At 40.8% G+C, this 18,290-nt stretch overlaps 1 protein-coding gene across 2 annotated transcripts in view; it reads right to left on the bottom strand.

Annotated features, from left to right (window-relative positions):
* The window catches only part of ARID5B (AT-rich interaction domain 5B), a 174,797-nt gene that overhangs the window by 137,932 nt on the left and 18,575 nt on the right, over nucleotides 1–18,290 (bottom strand). For both annotated transcript variants that reach the window (XM_019538636.1, XM_019538637.1), the window contains exon 3: nucleotides 17,394–17,619. In XM_019538636.1, coding sequence (XP_019394181.1) covers nucleotides 17,394–17,619 — 226 coding nt within the window. The remainder of the gene's footprint in view (nucleotides 1–17,393; nucleotides 17,620–18,290) is intronic.

The following is an 18,290-nucleotide window of genomic DNA, read 5'->3' as shown; positions in this document are numbered from 1 at the left end:
GCGTGCCTGCTAGGGCCAGCAGCAGTGTGAAGTGCTGGTCATTGCTGGCAGGGGCCAGGCTGGAGCAGTGGGGCACTGGGCATTGCTGGTAGGGGCAGGGGCAGCCCTGGTTGAGGGAGGCAAGAAGGGAGCTGTTGCATGTTGCCCCTGTGCTGGGTACGTGGCTTCTGGGCAGGGAAGGGGCTAGCCAGGGATCAGAAGGCAGGGGTGTGTTTCCAAGATGGCTGCCAAATGCTGGCAGGTAGCTACAGCTTCAGCATGGCTGCCAATTGGTGGCGGCCATGTGTCCAGAGGCTGGAGCTTGCCACAGTGGCCACCGGGGTATATGACAGGGCTGAAGCAATCTGGGACTAAAGTCAGTCCCAAATTCCACCATGTGTAGATACCTGACAAAACCTGCTTAATCAACATTAGTTTAATGAGCATTAAATTTAAGCCTGTTTAAATTCATGTGTAGACACACCCATTTTCTTCAATGATTTTCCTTCTGGTTTAATATCTGTGATAATAAAATGTATATCCAAAAGTCAGTTGAGAAAAATACATTAAAAAAGCGCTTCCAAAATATCCTTGAATTACACTGTGGCATTTTGAAAATTATTTTGGAGTGGGGGAAACTAGTATTGAAGTTTTGAAGTACTGTAAATTCTTTTACCGTGTTACACATATATGTAAACAAGGTGTATGACTGTAGGGTAATGTTCTAGTCACAATGTATTCAAGAGCTAGAGTGAAGCTATTTAAAGAATGGAGTATTCAATTCCTGAGGCCAGATGCTAGTGTAAATATGAAACCATGTTCATACTGCAGATTAAATTATTTTTAGTTTCTGTATTTGAACTGCCAAAATTATTTGGTTCATTTTGAACACTCTACCACAAAACAAAATATATAGGACTACATTTTTGTGCATCTGAATAGGATCCTAATGGGAACACAAATCGAACTGGACTCTTGTTTCTATTTCCGTTGTGTACCATACTAAAAATCTACTTTGGTGAATACAGGAAGCTAAGTGTTACTAATGGATTTAGTAACTTTTAAATACAGAATTGATTCTGCATGCTATAAGATGAATCTAAAACATTATAGATTTATTTGGATTTAAGCAGATTTTTACTGAACACTGTAATTGAATTTTAATTTTAAAAACTTTTACTAGAGAATATTTGTTATGAAAGAAAAACAGTGACTGTGGATATGAGCTTGTTTTAACTAAATATGCACATGCCATATACAGGTTTCCAGTAGGAGTTCACATATAGCTTGTCTGAAATACCAAATAACAGCTGTCAGTAATTAATGAAAAACAAATAACTAATTATCTCATGACCTCACAATAGCAACAACCTTTGGTTGTATTTGCTCCAATTAAAAGGGAAGCCAGAGCATAGAATAGACCAGAGGTGAAATACTCACCCTGGCCCCAGGGCCAAATTCAGGCAGCTCAGATGTTGACAGGGCATCAGCAGGGCAAGTAGTAGTGGCAGTGACATACCTCTGCTTGCCCTGCCTCCAAATTTCTGGCCCTTCTGGGAACCCTGCAGACCATGCAAAAACAGCTTTGCAGGCTGGATCCAGCCTGAACATTGCAACCCAAGGTTGGGAACTGCTGCTGTAGATGATCTGCAGAGAGGCTAGGCCAAACAAGTAGACAACCAGTTTTCATTAGTTCTATTAATTAGTGCAAATGCTCTTTTGAGCTCCCCAAATTGTCTATTCAGGGTAAGTCAAACTTATGACCTTCAGGCTGGATCCAGCCTGCAAAGCTGTGTTTGCATGGTCTGCAGGGTTCCCAGAAGGGCCAGAAATTCAGGGAAACCAAAGACTGAGATCCCACATGTCAGCAAGTGAGGGCAGAGGGAATGACTATTTCACAAGAAATTGGGATTACATACCTTCAGGGCATCAAGTACTACCACTCAAGGACTCTTGATAGCACTAAAGAATGTGGAACTCCTGACCATACTTCATTTGTCTGAGCAGCACATATTTTGTTCAGCACACATATTTTTCAGAGAACTTATAAGAGAGACGGGACCCTGTAATGCAGCACGCTTTATTTTTGAAAGGCTTTGGAGTGGAATGAGGGTCACATACTGCCAGGACTTGACTGGTGAACTAGTCTGTGCTTCCATGTAGCTTCTGATTTTTGAAAAATGTTTGTGATATTTCATACCTATATGCTCTGTTATCTGTCCTTAATAAAAGAACCGGCACACCTGCCCTGTCAAGGAACCAAGCAATAACTGATTAGGGGTGTCCAAAGTGGGCCGTATTCAATTCGGATTCAGATTTGGCCTGATTCGGGGAAGAGTGATTCGATTTGTTAATTTGGATCACTGTCCATGATTTGATTTGGCTGAATCCAAATCTGAACATTTGATACTGATTTGAAGAATCAGCAATTCAGCCATAGACACAGCTTTAAATGTTTTTTCTACATAACTCGAGGTACCAGGTGTGGCTTGTGAATGCTGAGATGGTGGGGCAGATGCAGCAACCAACTTAGTACAAGGGGCCCCCCCGCATGCTTGGTGGGGGACCATCCCACACCCTTGGCTCAATGATCTGCCATGGGAGGATCCTGGGTGCTCCCCCAGACACAGGAGACACCAGTCTCTGAGCTGGGGTGGGGTGGGGTGGGGGAGGGTCCCCTGCGCACTCCACAGTGGACCTGGAAGTGGACCGGAAGTGCTTCTGGTCCACTTCCAGGTCCACCGCCAAGTGCACTGGGGACCCCCCTGTGCTTCTGTGAGACAGTCCATCTGCACCACCATCTCAGCGTTCATGAGCTGCCTGGTACCTTGAGGTATGTAGAAAAAACATTTAAAGCTGTGTCTATGTCCAAATCATTGAATCTCTCTGAATTTCTCCAAATAGATTCGGAGGGTTCTGATTCAATTCAGAGAGATTAAAGGGTCTCCTGATATGATTTGGATTTGAAGTTTCATCCGAATGTCCGCCAAACAGAATCAGCAACCAAAGCTTTGCACAGCCCTACTGTTTATTAGAGGTGGCTTTCCAACAGAGGTGGAACACAAAGTGAACTCAGTAGATATTTTGCTGGGGAAGTTTCTACAGATAGGAGATTGTTTAATAAATGTATCAAGGTTACCACTTCATGATTACACTCACCATTATTATTTCAGTCTTGGGATCATTTTATATGTTGTACACATTTTGGAGGAGATCTTATACATATATAAATAATTGGTGCACATTTTTATACATACTTCAGAGGTAATAAATATGTGCAACTGGTTATTATTTGTTACATGGCCTTACTTGTGGAACAATAATCATCCTAATATTCATACCTGTACAATGACAATATTGCCAAAAATGGATCTGGCACAGCCTCCATTCAACAAGGTATATAAGCACATGCCTATATACATATATAGGTGAATCTAGTGCACACACTTAAGGTTGGGCATGTGCTTAGCTATCATGCTGAATGGTGGCTTCAGTTTTTCAAGATATTAATTAATAGCTCTTGTCAGGCACAACTTTGATATAGTGATTGTGATGCCTCCCTGTCTCTAGAAATGCTGACAGGTCCATCTTTCCCCAGGTATTTAAAACATGCTTTTAAAATTCATTATGCTGTATGCTAAATAAACCTCAGGTGGGAACATCTGGGTTTGGGATTTTTTGTTTTTCAATAATAAAGAGTGAAAAAGTGATGCAGTTGTGGATAAAGTGTTCAGGAAAACAGCAACTGCCCTGTCACACTCTACCTATACTCCCTTTATCACTCAAAGAAGAACAGGACATGAGGGAGCCCAGAGGAAGACAAGAGGGACCATTTTCATGTTTTAATTATATTTTAGACTTGTAATACAATCCTCAGTCCGTATAACATACAGGGATCTATCCTACCCTAGGTACACATGCATAACTCCCTTTGGCACTAATGGGAATCATAAGCCTGCATTGAAAGGCAAATTGCCCCCTAAAACTGTAGGAGTGTGAACAAGGTTGTAAATATATCTCAAGGTTCTGGTAACATTAGAAACCAGTCTAGCATCTTTCTCATGGTTTATTATGATATCCCCAAATCCCCCTCTATGTATTTATATCCTTGTAATTCACAATTATTCTGAGTCCATAAATGTTTTTGGCATCTGAATGTAGAACCAATACTATTAGTTCATGTATTATGGTACTGTCCATGAATGCTAAATGTATCCCAGCATAGACTCCTGGAGTTCATTCATCAGACATTTTATGCTACTGTTCTTTTAATGATTCATTTATCCTTAGTAATATTTGTATTCTGAAGTGTGGTGTCTCTACCCGACAGCACAATGCTCTGCTGAATTATCTTTTTCTTTCACAGCATAACAAAGTAGAGCACAGTCAAATTGAAGATGGCCTTTAGTACACTGTCAGAATAATACTGCTTAGCAAGCATATCCAGACATTTCTCAAACTACATGTAATGCTCTGACTACCAACATTCATAAAGTCATTAACCAGCATCTTAAAATGAGGGTGTGATATACATATTTAAATGTTTAGAAAAGTCAAATGTGCGCTTCTGTATAAGCCTATTTTGAATTTCAGCTTCTACTTATATCAATTACACAACACTCCACAGATGAGAGAATTCACCTTTGTGTTTCATGAGCTGCTGAAATATATTCCCTTCAAAATAATATATATTATCAGTCACAAAACAGAAGCCTTTTTATGGTGGCAAGTATTTGTCCTTCACAATGTAACAGTCAGCTAAAGAGATACAGGCTGAATGTTCATAATGTTGAGGATTTATTTTTACTAGCAAATTACTATCAACAATAAAATTAAGGAAGAGCTAATTTTACATGGTACAGATTTTGCTAAATGAAGTAAAGTTTATGCAACATTGATTTCCAGAACTAAGCCATCCAATTATAATACATGCTATTTCATATATCACATACATATTGTATTCAGATTAATTCATCTCCCAGGTAAAAAAAAGAAATCTGAACTATCAATAACTTTCACTTTCTGCTAGTATCAAATGTAAAATGACAAATATAATCCAAATGAACTAAAAGAGATTATGAAATCACAGTACTAATAAAAGGAGTCTTAAAAGTTCATGTAGCAGGGCTACCAATGTAGATCCTTTGTCTTCTCAATGTGAATGAGTATACCTCTTCATAATGTGAATAAGAATCATGTGTACATTGCAGAAGATTTTGGCTCTCTGAAGTCACAGGGAGGCAACTTTACTGGTTGGCTCCCACTCATTCAGTCACTCTTGCAGAATCATGGACTCCTGACCCATTCCTACTCGCTGGCTCACTACAGATGTTAGGCAAACCAGAGTTGATGGGAAAGGGAGGGTGTGAGGAGAAAGAGCAGGTATTAGCAAGCTAACTCCCCAAGCTGTACATACACAAGGAAGGTATATGGGGAAGCATCAAAGGGGTAAGACCATGCAGTCTATAAAAAATTGAATACTGGACCACTTTTACACAAGAAACTTGCTTGGTCTTCTCCTAAAATGAGAAATGATGGTGAGTGTTATATATGTATGGGTGTGTGGGTATGGAGAGGTGTGGTGGGGGTTAACTTTTAGTAACTTGTCATTCCAGCTCTGGAAAAGGCACCCGTTTCTCAGCAGGAGTAATGACATCTCGTGTTGAAGTTATGGTGTGCATGTGGATTTATCTTTATTTCTAAAGTCTGATTACCTGATATGATTTTATTTCCTACAGATTGTATATCTCTATCATACTGTAGCAAGCAACTAGCCTTAGAACCCCTCAGAGTTTAATCTGGGAATAAAGGTGAGAAGAATAGCAAGTAAATTATTTAATTCAAATTGTGTGTTTGTAGTTTAAAGAACAATTAATAGTTCTTCAGCAGCAGAGCAGGTAGAATTTGGGCTAGGCTTTCAGGAACACCTGGTGATAAGCCAACCTTCAAGTACCAGACATGTAAGAAAAAGACATTTAATAAACAACCTGCTTTCCTCACCCAACGACAGTCAATCTCTCTGGGCATGGGAGTAATTTGTTTTGAACTCCTGGCTTTGAAGAGCAATTCAGAAGTGAGGTTCTGAATAAGCTGTGTCTGGCTCTTCTCCTTACCTCCAGAAAAGGAATTACATGCTGTGGCCACAATGTCAGAGTACACATAAGAGCCTTTACATCTTAGCAAGACAGCAGAGGTTACAGTCTAGAATGATTCATAAATTGGTATTAAGACAGTTTCACAGCCAGATTAACAGAGAGCTTGGAGTCAAAGATGATTGCACAACTCCAAGTTCTGTAGCCTAACAAAGCAGAATATCTACAAAGGAAAATAGCCAGGCAAAATGAAAAAAGGATGTTAGCACATCCACCCAACAATACTGATACTTTGTATAGATGTTCAGATTTGGCTATCTAAATGGAAATGATACAAGGCATAAAAGGGTGCCTTTGGATCTATAAGAAAAGACAGTTGTAAAAGGTAACTTTTGCATAGAAAGCTTACTCACTTCCCTAATTAATACTGGTCAAAAAAAAAAAAATCACACAGACACAAAACAATGGAAGCCCCAAATCTGATCCATGAGGGACCCCAAAAAAAGATGTCAGCAGGGGAAACTAGAGAGCTGGAGAGGAAAAAGCACCCCTTAGAAGATCAAAAGAAAAGGCACACATTTAGATAAATAAGATTCAGACCATGTGAGTTCTGCATCAGAAAGCACAACACACAAGCTTTCAGTTACTGGAACAAAATCTCATGGTCAGTAAGAATTACATGTGAGATCCAACAATGACTACAAGGGAAAAAATCCTGGATAGCAGATGTATGCAGGTTATTACAGTCCCAGGCAAGGTCAATCTTGGTGCCAAAAACAGACAGAAAGCAAGCTAAAACTTGCCAAAGTCTTTTACAGGGACACTGTCACTGTATAAAAGCTCCTGGCTTTTATACTGCATTTGATTGTAATACTTGAAGAGTTTGTAATTTCTTGTGAGGATTTTGGGCCAGCTCTGCTCCCATTGAAGTTTTTGGTAAAAGTCTCCTATTGGTACAAACAAGTGCTACTTCAGCTTTAGCAGACCTCCAAGCAAACTTCAGCCTCATTGACTTCACTAGGACTAGAATTTGGCTCCTTGCGATTTCCCATTTAGCAATATTGATTTTCCCTAATGTTTTGAATGGACAAAAATGCAAATGGCTGTACCCTATACTACCAAGAAATTGCACTGTCATACTGATATAAAAATGCTGACACAATAGCAACTGATATCAGCTCAGCTTTGATAATATTAGCTTTACTGTTGCTTCATGAAACAACAAAGGGAAATCTGTTGTCTCTTAGGGTCTACCTAATGAGCAGTAGTCTTGATTTTTGCTTACATTTCCTAATGAAGACATGGCAATTAAATTAAAGAACAAAAACACTAAGCCATTTGGTATCTAGATACATTAGCTATCAGATTGTAATAACTCTAAAGGACATCAAATGTGTTGTGGTAAAACTCCTCTCCCAAAAACTTGTGGCCACAAGTAGAAGAGACTCAACACAAACCAGTGCTGAAAGAATGGCTCCCATAGCCAGCCAGGGCTGTGTTTTAAAATGCTTTTGTTGCCACCATAAGCTTCAAATATTATGAAGTATTCTGTCCCTAGAGAAAGGAAGAAATTAACAGCACTTAAATCATCAAAACATGCCTTGGACAAGGTAGTGACCCAGAGAATTAAATGGCCAGGTGGCCAAACATAGCCTCCATAAAACCCTGTCAATCTCCCCAAATTTCAGATTGTTGCCGAAGAAATTTCAAAGAGGAAAACCAGTGGCTGGACAGACAGAACAAGGGAAGAAGTCTGAGGAGAAGAGAAGAAAATCCTTTAATGGCGAGCCAGACACTGCTAATGTTATCTAGGAAAAAAGGCAGGCAAGAATTGTAGAACATTGAAGGCATATCACTCCTAACCACAGCACCACTTTTCAGTATTTAACAGGCATTCATAACCAGCCAGTCCTAAACAGAGACTGGGGAAAATGCACAGAGTTAAAAAAAAATCCAACTTAAGACATTATAGTTCATCAGACAAGAACAAATAAATAAATAAATGAACACATGAACAAATGAATAACTAACTATGTACATGAATAAATAAATTAATAAATAAATGAAGGAGAGGAGGTTTGGACAATCTGCATGATTCCTAAATGCTATGTGACCTCAGTTCATATTGACTTCAACAGGAGTTCGCTCTATGTCTTTCAGGATTGTATCTTTTATGTGCCTTGGGAAAAGGTATTAGACCATTTCATGCCTTAGCATCCCTAATGTGGAATGCAGTAAAACATACTAAACAAAAAAGGCCTAACCTTCAGTATTTCCATTTACTGATCCATAGATGCTGAACTCTGGTTTGTAGACATTGTTATTTATAGGGCTGCATGTGCTAGATGCTTCATGTGCTAGATGTTTTATAAATTCATAATACAAGACATCCAATAACGTCTGCTCTTTCCCCAAAGAGCCATCTTTCTGTATTCAGGCTCCCCTAAGCACCTTAGACAAGCCATGGTAATAATCACCCTTATCCACTGAAAAGTGACTATATCAATAGGGCTGCCTAAGTAGCATTAAAAGGTCTCACTTTGATCCACAAGAGAAGGTAAAATTTGGTGTGCTTTGGCACAGGTGGCACTGAGTAGAAAACAGAAATAATGCAATGGGATTATCAGGTAAGGCTTACCAACACTGAGAAGGTGTGTCATAACAATTACAGAGACAGGACTGCGAAAGTCAAATAAAGAGAAAAAATTGTGGATTACAGCAAAAAATCCAGAGGAATAGCAATATACTGAACAGGTAACAATTAGTTGGTCAGAAAATTATCATGATGAGTTAAACAAGAAGATTCTGAATTCAACGAATATGATAAATGATAACAAAGAGAATTCATGTTAGTTCTAGAATCCTCAAGAATGAAAATCTAGGTGCCCCTATAACAAATGAGATATCAGCTCTCAGCTCATAATAGCCAGGATGGTGAAGGCCTGACTTATCTACAAGTAAAAGGATTTACTTGAAAGCACAAGTTCCTAAAATGTCCCTTTGCAAACAAAGAGATGGGTAAAGAAAAGGCAGGCAGGGTCACTCCCCACTGAGTTACTCCATTGTTATGATAGTTTAACTCCACTGAAGTCAGTGCCCAAGTGTTTACAAGACAAAACTGTTAAAGAACTGATAGAAAAGCAAAAGAGAAGAAAAAACAAAAAATACGCTCTTTTAATCCTCATCCTACACTTTATGAGTACATGATAGTTGCAGAAAGATAAGCTTCATTTACAGCAGTACCTGATGCTCCTAGGAGCATCAAGTACATTAAAATCTTCTTCATCATTATGTACAAGGAACATACAAGAATATATTTAGGGGTGCACCAATGTGGGAGGTGAGGAGGGGAGTTGGGCCAGGGCTGTGCTTGGGGCGGGCAGTGGCAGCAGTGGTGCTGAGAAGGGAGCTATGGGAGGGGCTATGGAAAAATTTGGATTGGCTGCAGCCCCCCAGTTCCCCATAGCCCTCCTTCTAGCATCACTGTTGCCATGTATAGCCTGGCCTAGCCTCCCACCAGGCCCCAGCCCACAGCTGTACCCCACCCTGCTTCGCAGATCTGGGGGCATATGCCCCCTGTGCCCTCCTGGGGTTCACACAGTGGTGGGAGCCACCCAATGCCATGCATTCCCCAAATGAGCTGCAGCTCTATCCCATGGTCTACCCCACCCTGGCTGGGCAGCCCCTGCACCCTACTCCCTCCCTCATCACAGGGGCCTTGATATGCCCCCCTACGCCGCTTCCCTCCCCCTTCTCCTTTGACCACAACAGACTTACCAGCTGGATGCAGCTCTCCAAGCTGCTAGGCTGTGCTCCTCGCCACCTACATGCTGCGCTGTGGCTGTGTGCATGCATGAGCATTTTTTGGCCAAACTATCAGCCACAACAGGCCGATTTCTGATACATTCAATTTTCTTTATATTGGTGCCGATCCAATGCTGGACTGATGTATTGGTGCACCTCTAAATACATTACTTAAAAGTAGTGAAAATCACTTTCAGTTTCTCCAAATCTGCATTTAGAGGTCAAGGGTAATAAGCCAAAATACAAGCCCAGGTTATGGTAGAAAAACATCTTAGCCAACAGAACTTGATGATGATTTCTAATTGCAATGCCACTGGATGAAGGCAGTTCACAATATAGCCACCCAAACCACAAACTTAAGGATGACAAAGGTCATAAACCTTGTATAAAACAGTAGCAACATTAAGTATAACACCAGAACCCAAAGTTTGTCATGAAATGCTCAAGCGAGTCAAATCAGTCAATTGTGACTGAACAGGTGGTCCAAGAAGAATCTCTGCCAGACAAGTCACCCATGATTCAGCACCCAGTCCCCACCCCCACAAAGAAAAATCTCTGTGTGTTCAATATAGCAACTGCAGAAGAGGTGGGAAAGAAGGCCATTTCTCAACTAAACACAGGCAGTTCCACAGAATGGGTGTACCCCAACAAATGCAGCCTCCAAGCACTAAATTCAGTCATCCTCACCCCTCATCTCTCTTCTCAATTTCAGGTCTGACTCCTTTATCTTTTATTTCTTTTTCTAAAGACACATTTAGAGATGAAGCCATTCATAACTGCCTATCCACAGACAGTTTGTGGCAGCATAATTGACAATGAGTCTGCTGCAAAAATGAAAATGCTGTTTTAATAACCTTGGCCTAAAATACATTCTGTTGTATGCCTCAAAGGGTTTCAATAAAAAGTCAACCTGTAGAGACATATTTTCTTGGCTTAAACAACAATCCAAAGCACATAAATGTAGTCCAACTATAATGACATATTTATAGTCCAATAAAGCTTACACTGCAGCTTTCATACTTCACTTAAAGGAACTCTGTAAAAGCAATGTTATATAAAATAATTTGATTTTTTTTTTAACTATAGCTCAAGGAATACAAATATGCAACTTTTCTACGTTTAACTGATAGTGTTTACACGACATAGTTGCTGAAATGTTTGCAAAATGAAATAATTCTTCATTCAGCAATGTCCAACCAGTTTACCAAATATGGTTATGCAAGTCCATTTGTTACAGAGAAAAATCCCCTAAATAATTCTAAAGACAAAAATAAATAACTAGAGGCCCTTGTAGTGAATGATTTAATCAGACCAATTCTTCTGGAAAAACAGGTTCTCATGTTCATTATGAATAATACATTCCTAACAACTCTATTTTTATATGCTGCATTGTTACTCTTTATTTTTTATCAACATTTGAAAGAAATATTCTGAAAGCTATAAATAGACTGAAGACATTAACCCCTAGCATTCAATGCTGACATATTTGTAAAAGGGAACAGAATGTATAACATAAATGCCCCAAAACATAGAAAAAAATTATTTTTGAGGCAGAAAACCTTGCACCTCAGAAAAATAATATTTTAATATCTTTTTTTTTTTACATATGATCTTTAAGGAGAAGTCCTACATAATTTAATATCGATGCAACAATTTGCTTCTATAGAAATATCTCAGTTTCTCTAGAAATTTCTCTAAAAACCTATTGAATTTGAATGATATTCCTTCTGCATGTTTTATTTGAGCCATTCCTGGAATTCCTTAGGAGAGGTATAATTTTCTATTAAATTCTACAGGATGGTTCAAAGATACACTGGAGGATAGTTACATCATTTTTCTATTCAGTCCTATAGGATTTCTCCATAAAGGAAATGTATGTTTCCCCAAGGCAAACAGTGCCAGGAAATCAAACGGTTTATCTAGGCCTTGTCAACAGAAGATTCAGAAATTTGTTAATCTACATCCACGGTTAAACATGGGTGTTGCTAGCAGACTAATGTAGACAGGATTTGTTTCACAGAATTATTTGATGACATATTTCCCATAAAGGCTGGACTAAACTATGAAACTTACAATCAGTTTACCCTGTGCTGTCTATAAAAATAAAACTTTACAACATGGTTTAAGAAAAAAAGACCCTGTCCCTAGTTGTCTGAAAGATCATGTTAGAACCCTAATAGCCATAGCTAAAGCTAGCAGATTTTTGAGCATTGTATGTACTGTGCAGCTGAATTTGTTGCATGGGTGTGATGCTGAGGGTTAGGGGAGTTCCATGAACATACAGTGTTCAGCAAATGTCCCATTTTGACAACAGAGCAGAGAGGGCACAGACAGATCAATAGCTCAAGATCACCCCACTTTAAAACTGGATTTATCTGCAAAACAAAATTTAATTGTGGTCATATACAACTGAGACAAAGTCAGTTTAGAGGACACTGTGGCAGGGCACCTTTGGTGCCTGCCACTTAAGGCTTGAGCAGCCTGTAGGTGGGAGCAGACCCAATCAGGCAGTCACATGGCAGTCAAAAGGCTGCCTGATTGGTGTAGGGATAGGCAGCCAGGGTATAAGACCAGACCCAAGGAGCAGGGCTGCCAGTTGCAATTGTGGAGCTGAAGGATGAACATCACCTAGCAGAAGTCCTGCTGCTACCAGAACACCTGGAGGTCATGGGTAGGAACTGTGAGGATGGAGGAGGTTCCTGGTCCTGGGGAATAACCTAAAACTACAACCTGCTGGGGTTGGATGGTGTAGCGTGGCTGCTTGTGGTGGGGCAGTTCCCAGGAAATGCCACACCTGTCTCTCCCTAGTGAAAGGCAAGGATGGGGTGCAGGAAAGCCTCAGACCTCACTGCCTTGTGGGTGACACTGTGGAGGGGAAAGGCTAGGGGAGCATACCCCAACAGAAAAGCTTAGGGCCCAGGTCCATTGAGTGTGACCTGAGGCAGGGTCCACGCACGTTGACAGGTACGTGAATGAGTGGGCCATTGACTGAGTTACGGGTCCAGGTATGTCAACAGACACTGGAGGCCCAAGGGGTAGAAGGCTGAAAAGCCCCAGTGAGGGGGCATATTCTCTGCCAGAGACTGCGTAGAGTAGGGTCTGTGGGGCCTGAAGGACTACATGTAGGTTGGCCGGAGTAGAGGACCCAGTGAGGGAAGCATGTGACCCATGCACATCTATGGACACCTGAGGCCAAATTGGGCCAGAGGCCAGGCCAAGGTATGTCCAAGGATGCCTGATGGGGCCAGGGGAGTTGGAAGTGGTCTTTTGGATGCCATCTGTGAGGCACGGAACATGGTAAAATGGAGGTCAGAACCATGTATTACGCCTTTGGCATTAGGGCAAAAAATGGACAGCCTCCCACCTATAAACAACTACTTAAATACAACAAAGGTGTGGCAGACGAGTCAGGAGGGCAGACTGCCCTAGACAGGTGGGCAGGCCAACATTGTTACTGGCTCTGAGACTGCCCCCTGTCACAGACACATTGATAGCAAGGCAGCTTAGATCAAAGCACCCTTTCAATTAAGGCGATTAAACCCTGATCCCAGTCAAACCAAATAAGGGGGAAGAGGGCCTATGGCTTTCTTTCCTGGCACTGCCAAACATAGCTGTTTCCTTAGCAAGAAAAACTTAATTCCTTCAAGTTATTTCCTGGCCAGGAAAGCAAAAGGCATTTAATTCATTTGATATCTGGCTCCAACAACATTGACAAAAATAATTTTAATACTGGATTTAAACAAAACTGGAACTGGGACTAGCTACCCAGATCAAGGACAACAAGAAGACCTTTTTTAAATACATAGGGAGCAAAAAGAAGGTACCTGGTAATGTGGGGCCCCTACAAGACACTCTAGGAAATCTGGTCGCCATACCAGATGACAAAGTTAACCTATTTAATGACTTCTTTGCCTCCATTTTCCTGAGCAGGGACTGGATCAGCCCCCCCCACTGGGTCCCCCTCAGGCCCCAGGGGAGGCTCACCTAGGCCAAGGGTCAGTGAGGATCTAGTCAGGGAAATTCTGGAGGGACTGGATGTATTTAAATCAGCTGGTCCAGACGATCTCCACCCCAGAGTGCTAAGGGAATTAGCTGAGGTCATTGCAGGACCCCTGGCACGCCTTTACAAGCACTCATGGTGCTCTGGTGTGGTGCCAGAGGACTGGAAGAGGGCCAACATGGTTCCCATCTTTAAAAAAGGGAGGAAGGAGGACCCAGCAAACTATAGGCCAGTTAGTCTTCCCCCAATCCTGGGTAAGCTTTTTGAGAGAATTATTATGGCACATGTCCACGAGGGGCCAGCAGGGGAGATTATGCTTGGGACAACCAACACGGGTTCATTAGAGGCAGGTCCTGGCAGACCAACCTGGTGGCCTTCTATGACCAGGTCACCAAATCTTTAGAAGCAGAGGTAGCAGTGGATATTCTCTTTCTGGACTTTTGGAAGGCCTTCAACACTGTCTCTCACCCTATTCTCATTTAAAAAATTGGGGGACTGTGGTGTTGACAGCTACACAGTCAAATGTGTCGCCAACTGGCTGGAGGGCTGCACCTAGACAGTGGTAGTGGACGGGTCCTATTCGACCTGGAGGGATGTGGGCAGTGGGGTTCTGCAGGGCTCAGTCCTCGGGCCTGCACTGTTCAACATCTTCATCAGTGACTTGGATGAGGGGGTAAAAAGCACTGTTTAAATTTGCTGATGACACTAAGATGTAGGGGGATGTGGGCACGCTAGAAGGAAGGAATAGGCTACAACTGGACCTAGACAGGTTATAGGGGTGGGTGGGCGAGAATAGGGTGGGATTCAACACTGACAAATACAAGGTGATGCACCTGGGGAGGAAAAACCAGCACCATACTAGTCAGAGGGGACAGCTGGCATTGGGGGAGTCCCTGTTCCCCCAAGCACTACCAGGAGTGACTAGAAATAACGGTTACAAGCTGGCAGAGGGTAGATTCAGATTAGACATCAGGAGCCTCTACTTGACTGTTAGGGCAGCTAGGATCTGGAAACAACTTCCAAGCAAAGTGGTGCTGGCTCCTACCCTGGGGGACTTTAAGACAAGGCTAGACAATCACCTTGCTGGGGTCGTTTGACCCCAGTACTCTTTCCTGCCATGGCAGGGGGTCGGACTTGATGATCTGCTCAGGTCCCTTCTGACCCTACTAACTGTGAAACTATGAAAACAAAAACAAACAAAACAAAAACAGTTTTCTGGACTACCTTTCACAGGCTATTCCTATTCTTTAAAGCAACAAGGTTAACCAGCTAAATGTCGCCTTGTACCCTTGGGTTTCATACCAATAATAATCAATCACAATGAGAACATTAAAAAAACCCCACCAGACAACAGTCAAAATTGTATTTTGTACAGACACGAGCCACAGTCTGACTTACAATCTAAAAGAAAACTACACGCAATGCAATATGGGTTATCGAAATTATACTGTTATAGTTGAGATTCTGTATGAATTTGCAATATAAAGTCTATATTCAAAGGCTTGACATTCAACTCTGAACTCTGTATACTAGGTTTCAAGATAATTTTCTTTTGCTCCTGGGTAAATAATACTGGTTTTATAACTTACCGCAAAGGACTTTTGTTTGTTTGTTTAAAACAAAACAAGAACACATTAAAGCACAAAAGTTCTGTTTAAAAAACATTAAGATTCTTTTGACACACCAAACAGATATGAAGAAATGTATTGTAAATGAAGAACAGCAGTGAAATACCAGAAATAGTGTAATTGCAACAAGAAAAAAAGAATAATAAAAGTTGTGTAAATCTTAGTGTAAATGTAAGAACAAAAAGATCAACTGACAATTCCACTTTAAACTTCCATCCTATATATTTGATGTAACATAAGATGGAGAAAATCCTTTCATCATTTACATAGGAACATAGGGCTGCAAGTGCCTTCCTGGATCCTGACGGCCAGTCCCTCGTCTGCTGATCTCAGACACCACATCATACAATCCCTTTCACATGGCATTATACAGGAAAGCTGAGATTCAAAAGGAATTCTACAAGGCAGATCCTCAGGTGATGTAAAGAAATACAGTGGATATCTGCCATTTACACAGTTAAGACTATGGCCCTCTATCAACGTCTCAGGTTGATAAGGAAACTTCTACCTATGAAACTGACAAAATATGAGACAATGTTTAATTCCTTACCTTTGATCAATTACGTTCTAAACCTGAAATCATTCAGTCTTTCATTTTTTAAACTTGCCAGTCTAAGCAGAATCATTAGACTATACTTCAAAATATATTTTACTTTCCATTGGGCTGCATGTTAGACTCCTAATCAAGCTGCCATGGGTTATTTATGGAAATTGGCCCCATCATCTTTCAGTCCTTGTGTAAGATTATGTCCCATTAAAGACAATGAAAGTTGTACCTGTACAACTCCTATAAAGTTGGAGTATTAGACCTGAGTTCTGTGCCCACCTACACCTTAAACCTGTATGTAAGCAGATCTCTCCACCCATAGACTTAAACGTAGGTACACAATGACCCTCTTGTAGGACTAGGAGTATTTATGGCAAATGAAGGATGCAAATCTGCTGGCATCCATAGCATTGGAGACTCCCACACAGCAGAAAAGTTATCCACATATGTTCCTGTATCTCACCGTTTTTGGGAAGGAAGTGAGCAAGGAGGAACAGATCCACTGGGTGGCAACACCAAACTGTGGCACAAAGGTATAATATTAATTAAACTGTTTTTTATAAAGCGTTGGCCACGTATTAGTACAAACCTACAGTAAAATGCATTAAGCTGTGAATTAATCTCCAAGGAAATTGCTGAAACTTTATTACTTCAGACATCTAACGTTATCCTAGACAAAGACTGGGCAAGCTATAGTGATAGGCGATGGTCATGCATCACCAAGGAGATGACCAGTATGATGTAATAAGTTACTGGCATCTCTTTCTTCTACAATTCTAACTGCTGAGAAAGGGGGAATCAGACTCAATCCCATATGATGGATAGCTGATGCTTGATCCCAACGCCTACAAAGCTTCTGCAGGAAGCCCTTACAAATTAGCTTTGCTAGCGACTTCATAACAGGAACCTAACAGCATTAAGTGTTAGGGTGCATGTACACCACAAACTGCAATACAGCATTGAGTTACCTGAGCTAGCCATAAAGGAGCCAAGAAGCAAGCTACATTAGCTCATACCAAGCTCTGTGCTGCTGCAGCTAAATTGCTTCCAATACCAAAATCAGGTCATTCAAAGCTAGCTTGCATATCTCTACACTGCACTGCATCTGGCAATGTAGACATACTCTTTGGTTGTACCTATACCACAAACTGACTGTTCCCTGCAGTAGCATGGTGGGCTTGAGGGCATCACTGCCAGGCCCAGTAAACTTGCGGTATAGAAGTGGTGTCAGAGTTTATGCTAATTTAGCCTCAATGAATATGGAAGTATTGGGCTTATTGTCCTTAGCAAGACAGCTATATGCAAGAATGCACACCAGTTTTAGAAAAGGAAAATATATTTACCAAGATCAGCCTTTTCCTTCAGAATGTCCTTGAAGTTCAGGCCACTATTGAGTGTGGACTGTCTGTATCTCATCAAGGATTCCTTCTGTCCATTTTTGCCCAGTTCCGTGGGTTTGACCGGGTCAGCTCGGAAACCACACTTCCATTTGGAGAAATCTGATTGTACCCATTTTGCCAAGTCTTCAAGCTTCACAGTTACCTTCTCTGAAACAGCAATGACTTCATCCTGCAAGATGTAGTTAAACAAGAACACAGTGCATTACGTGTAGCTCTATGATGAATGATAAACTTGTAATACTGCCTCTTTGACATGTTATTGGAAAAGTTTATCTTGCTGTTGGCAGATTACTTTTTCCTGTGATACAGAATAGTTGATAATTCATGTAATTTGCATGCCATTTTAGTGTCACTGTTAGTTGTTTACTTGGAGCAAATATATGTGACAAAAAATATCCAAGAGCATTAGAGCAGTAATCCTAAAAGGCATTTTAAAGGTAGATTGTGAAAGCACATTCTTTCTGTAGTCCCCAATGGCTTGGGTGAAAGCTTGCTTTTAGGGTGCAATTAGTTGATAATGTAAAAATTCATGGCTTAATGACTAATGGTTATAGTTGGTCCTCAAATAAATGGACTAAATAAATCTTAGATTCTTGGAACTCTGACTCACCAGAAAATTCCTGTGTTTATGGTACATTTTCCCTTGGCTTATACTCAAATATTAAATTTAACTTTTGTCTTACAAATTAAATAAAATTGTGATGTAATACCAAAAGAAATACTACATACATGTTATATGTTTCCCACCAAAAGAAACTTGCACATTCTTATGTTTATTAAAGAACTGTAATTATTTTCTTCTCTTAAAAATACGTTCTAAGAAAACAGTTTAAACTTAGT

This window comes from Crocodylus porosus, unplaced genomic scaffold (genome assembly GCF_001723895.1).
Source record: "Crocodylus porosus isolate Cpor-Errol unplaced genomic scaffold, CroPor_comp1, whole genome shotgun sequence".
NCBI classification, from domain to species: Eukaryota; Metazoa; Chordata; order Crocodylia; family Crocodylidae; genus Crocodylus; species Crocodylus porosus.
The sequence above is the reverse complement of the archived record's forward strand: the minus strand, read 5'-3'. Positions and strand labels throughout refer to the sequence as shown.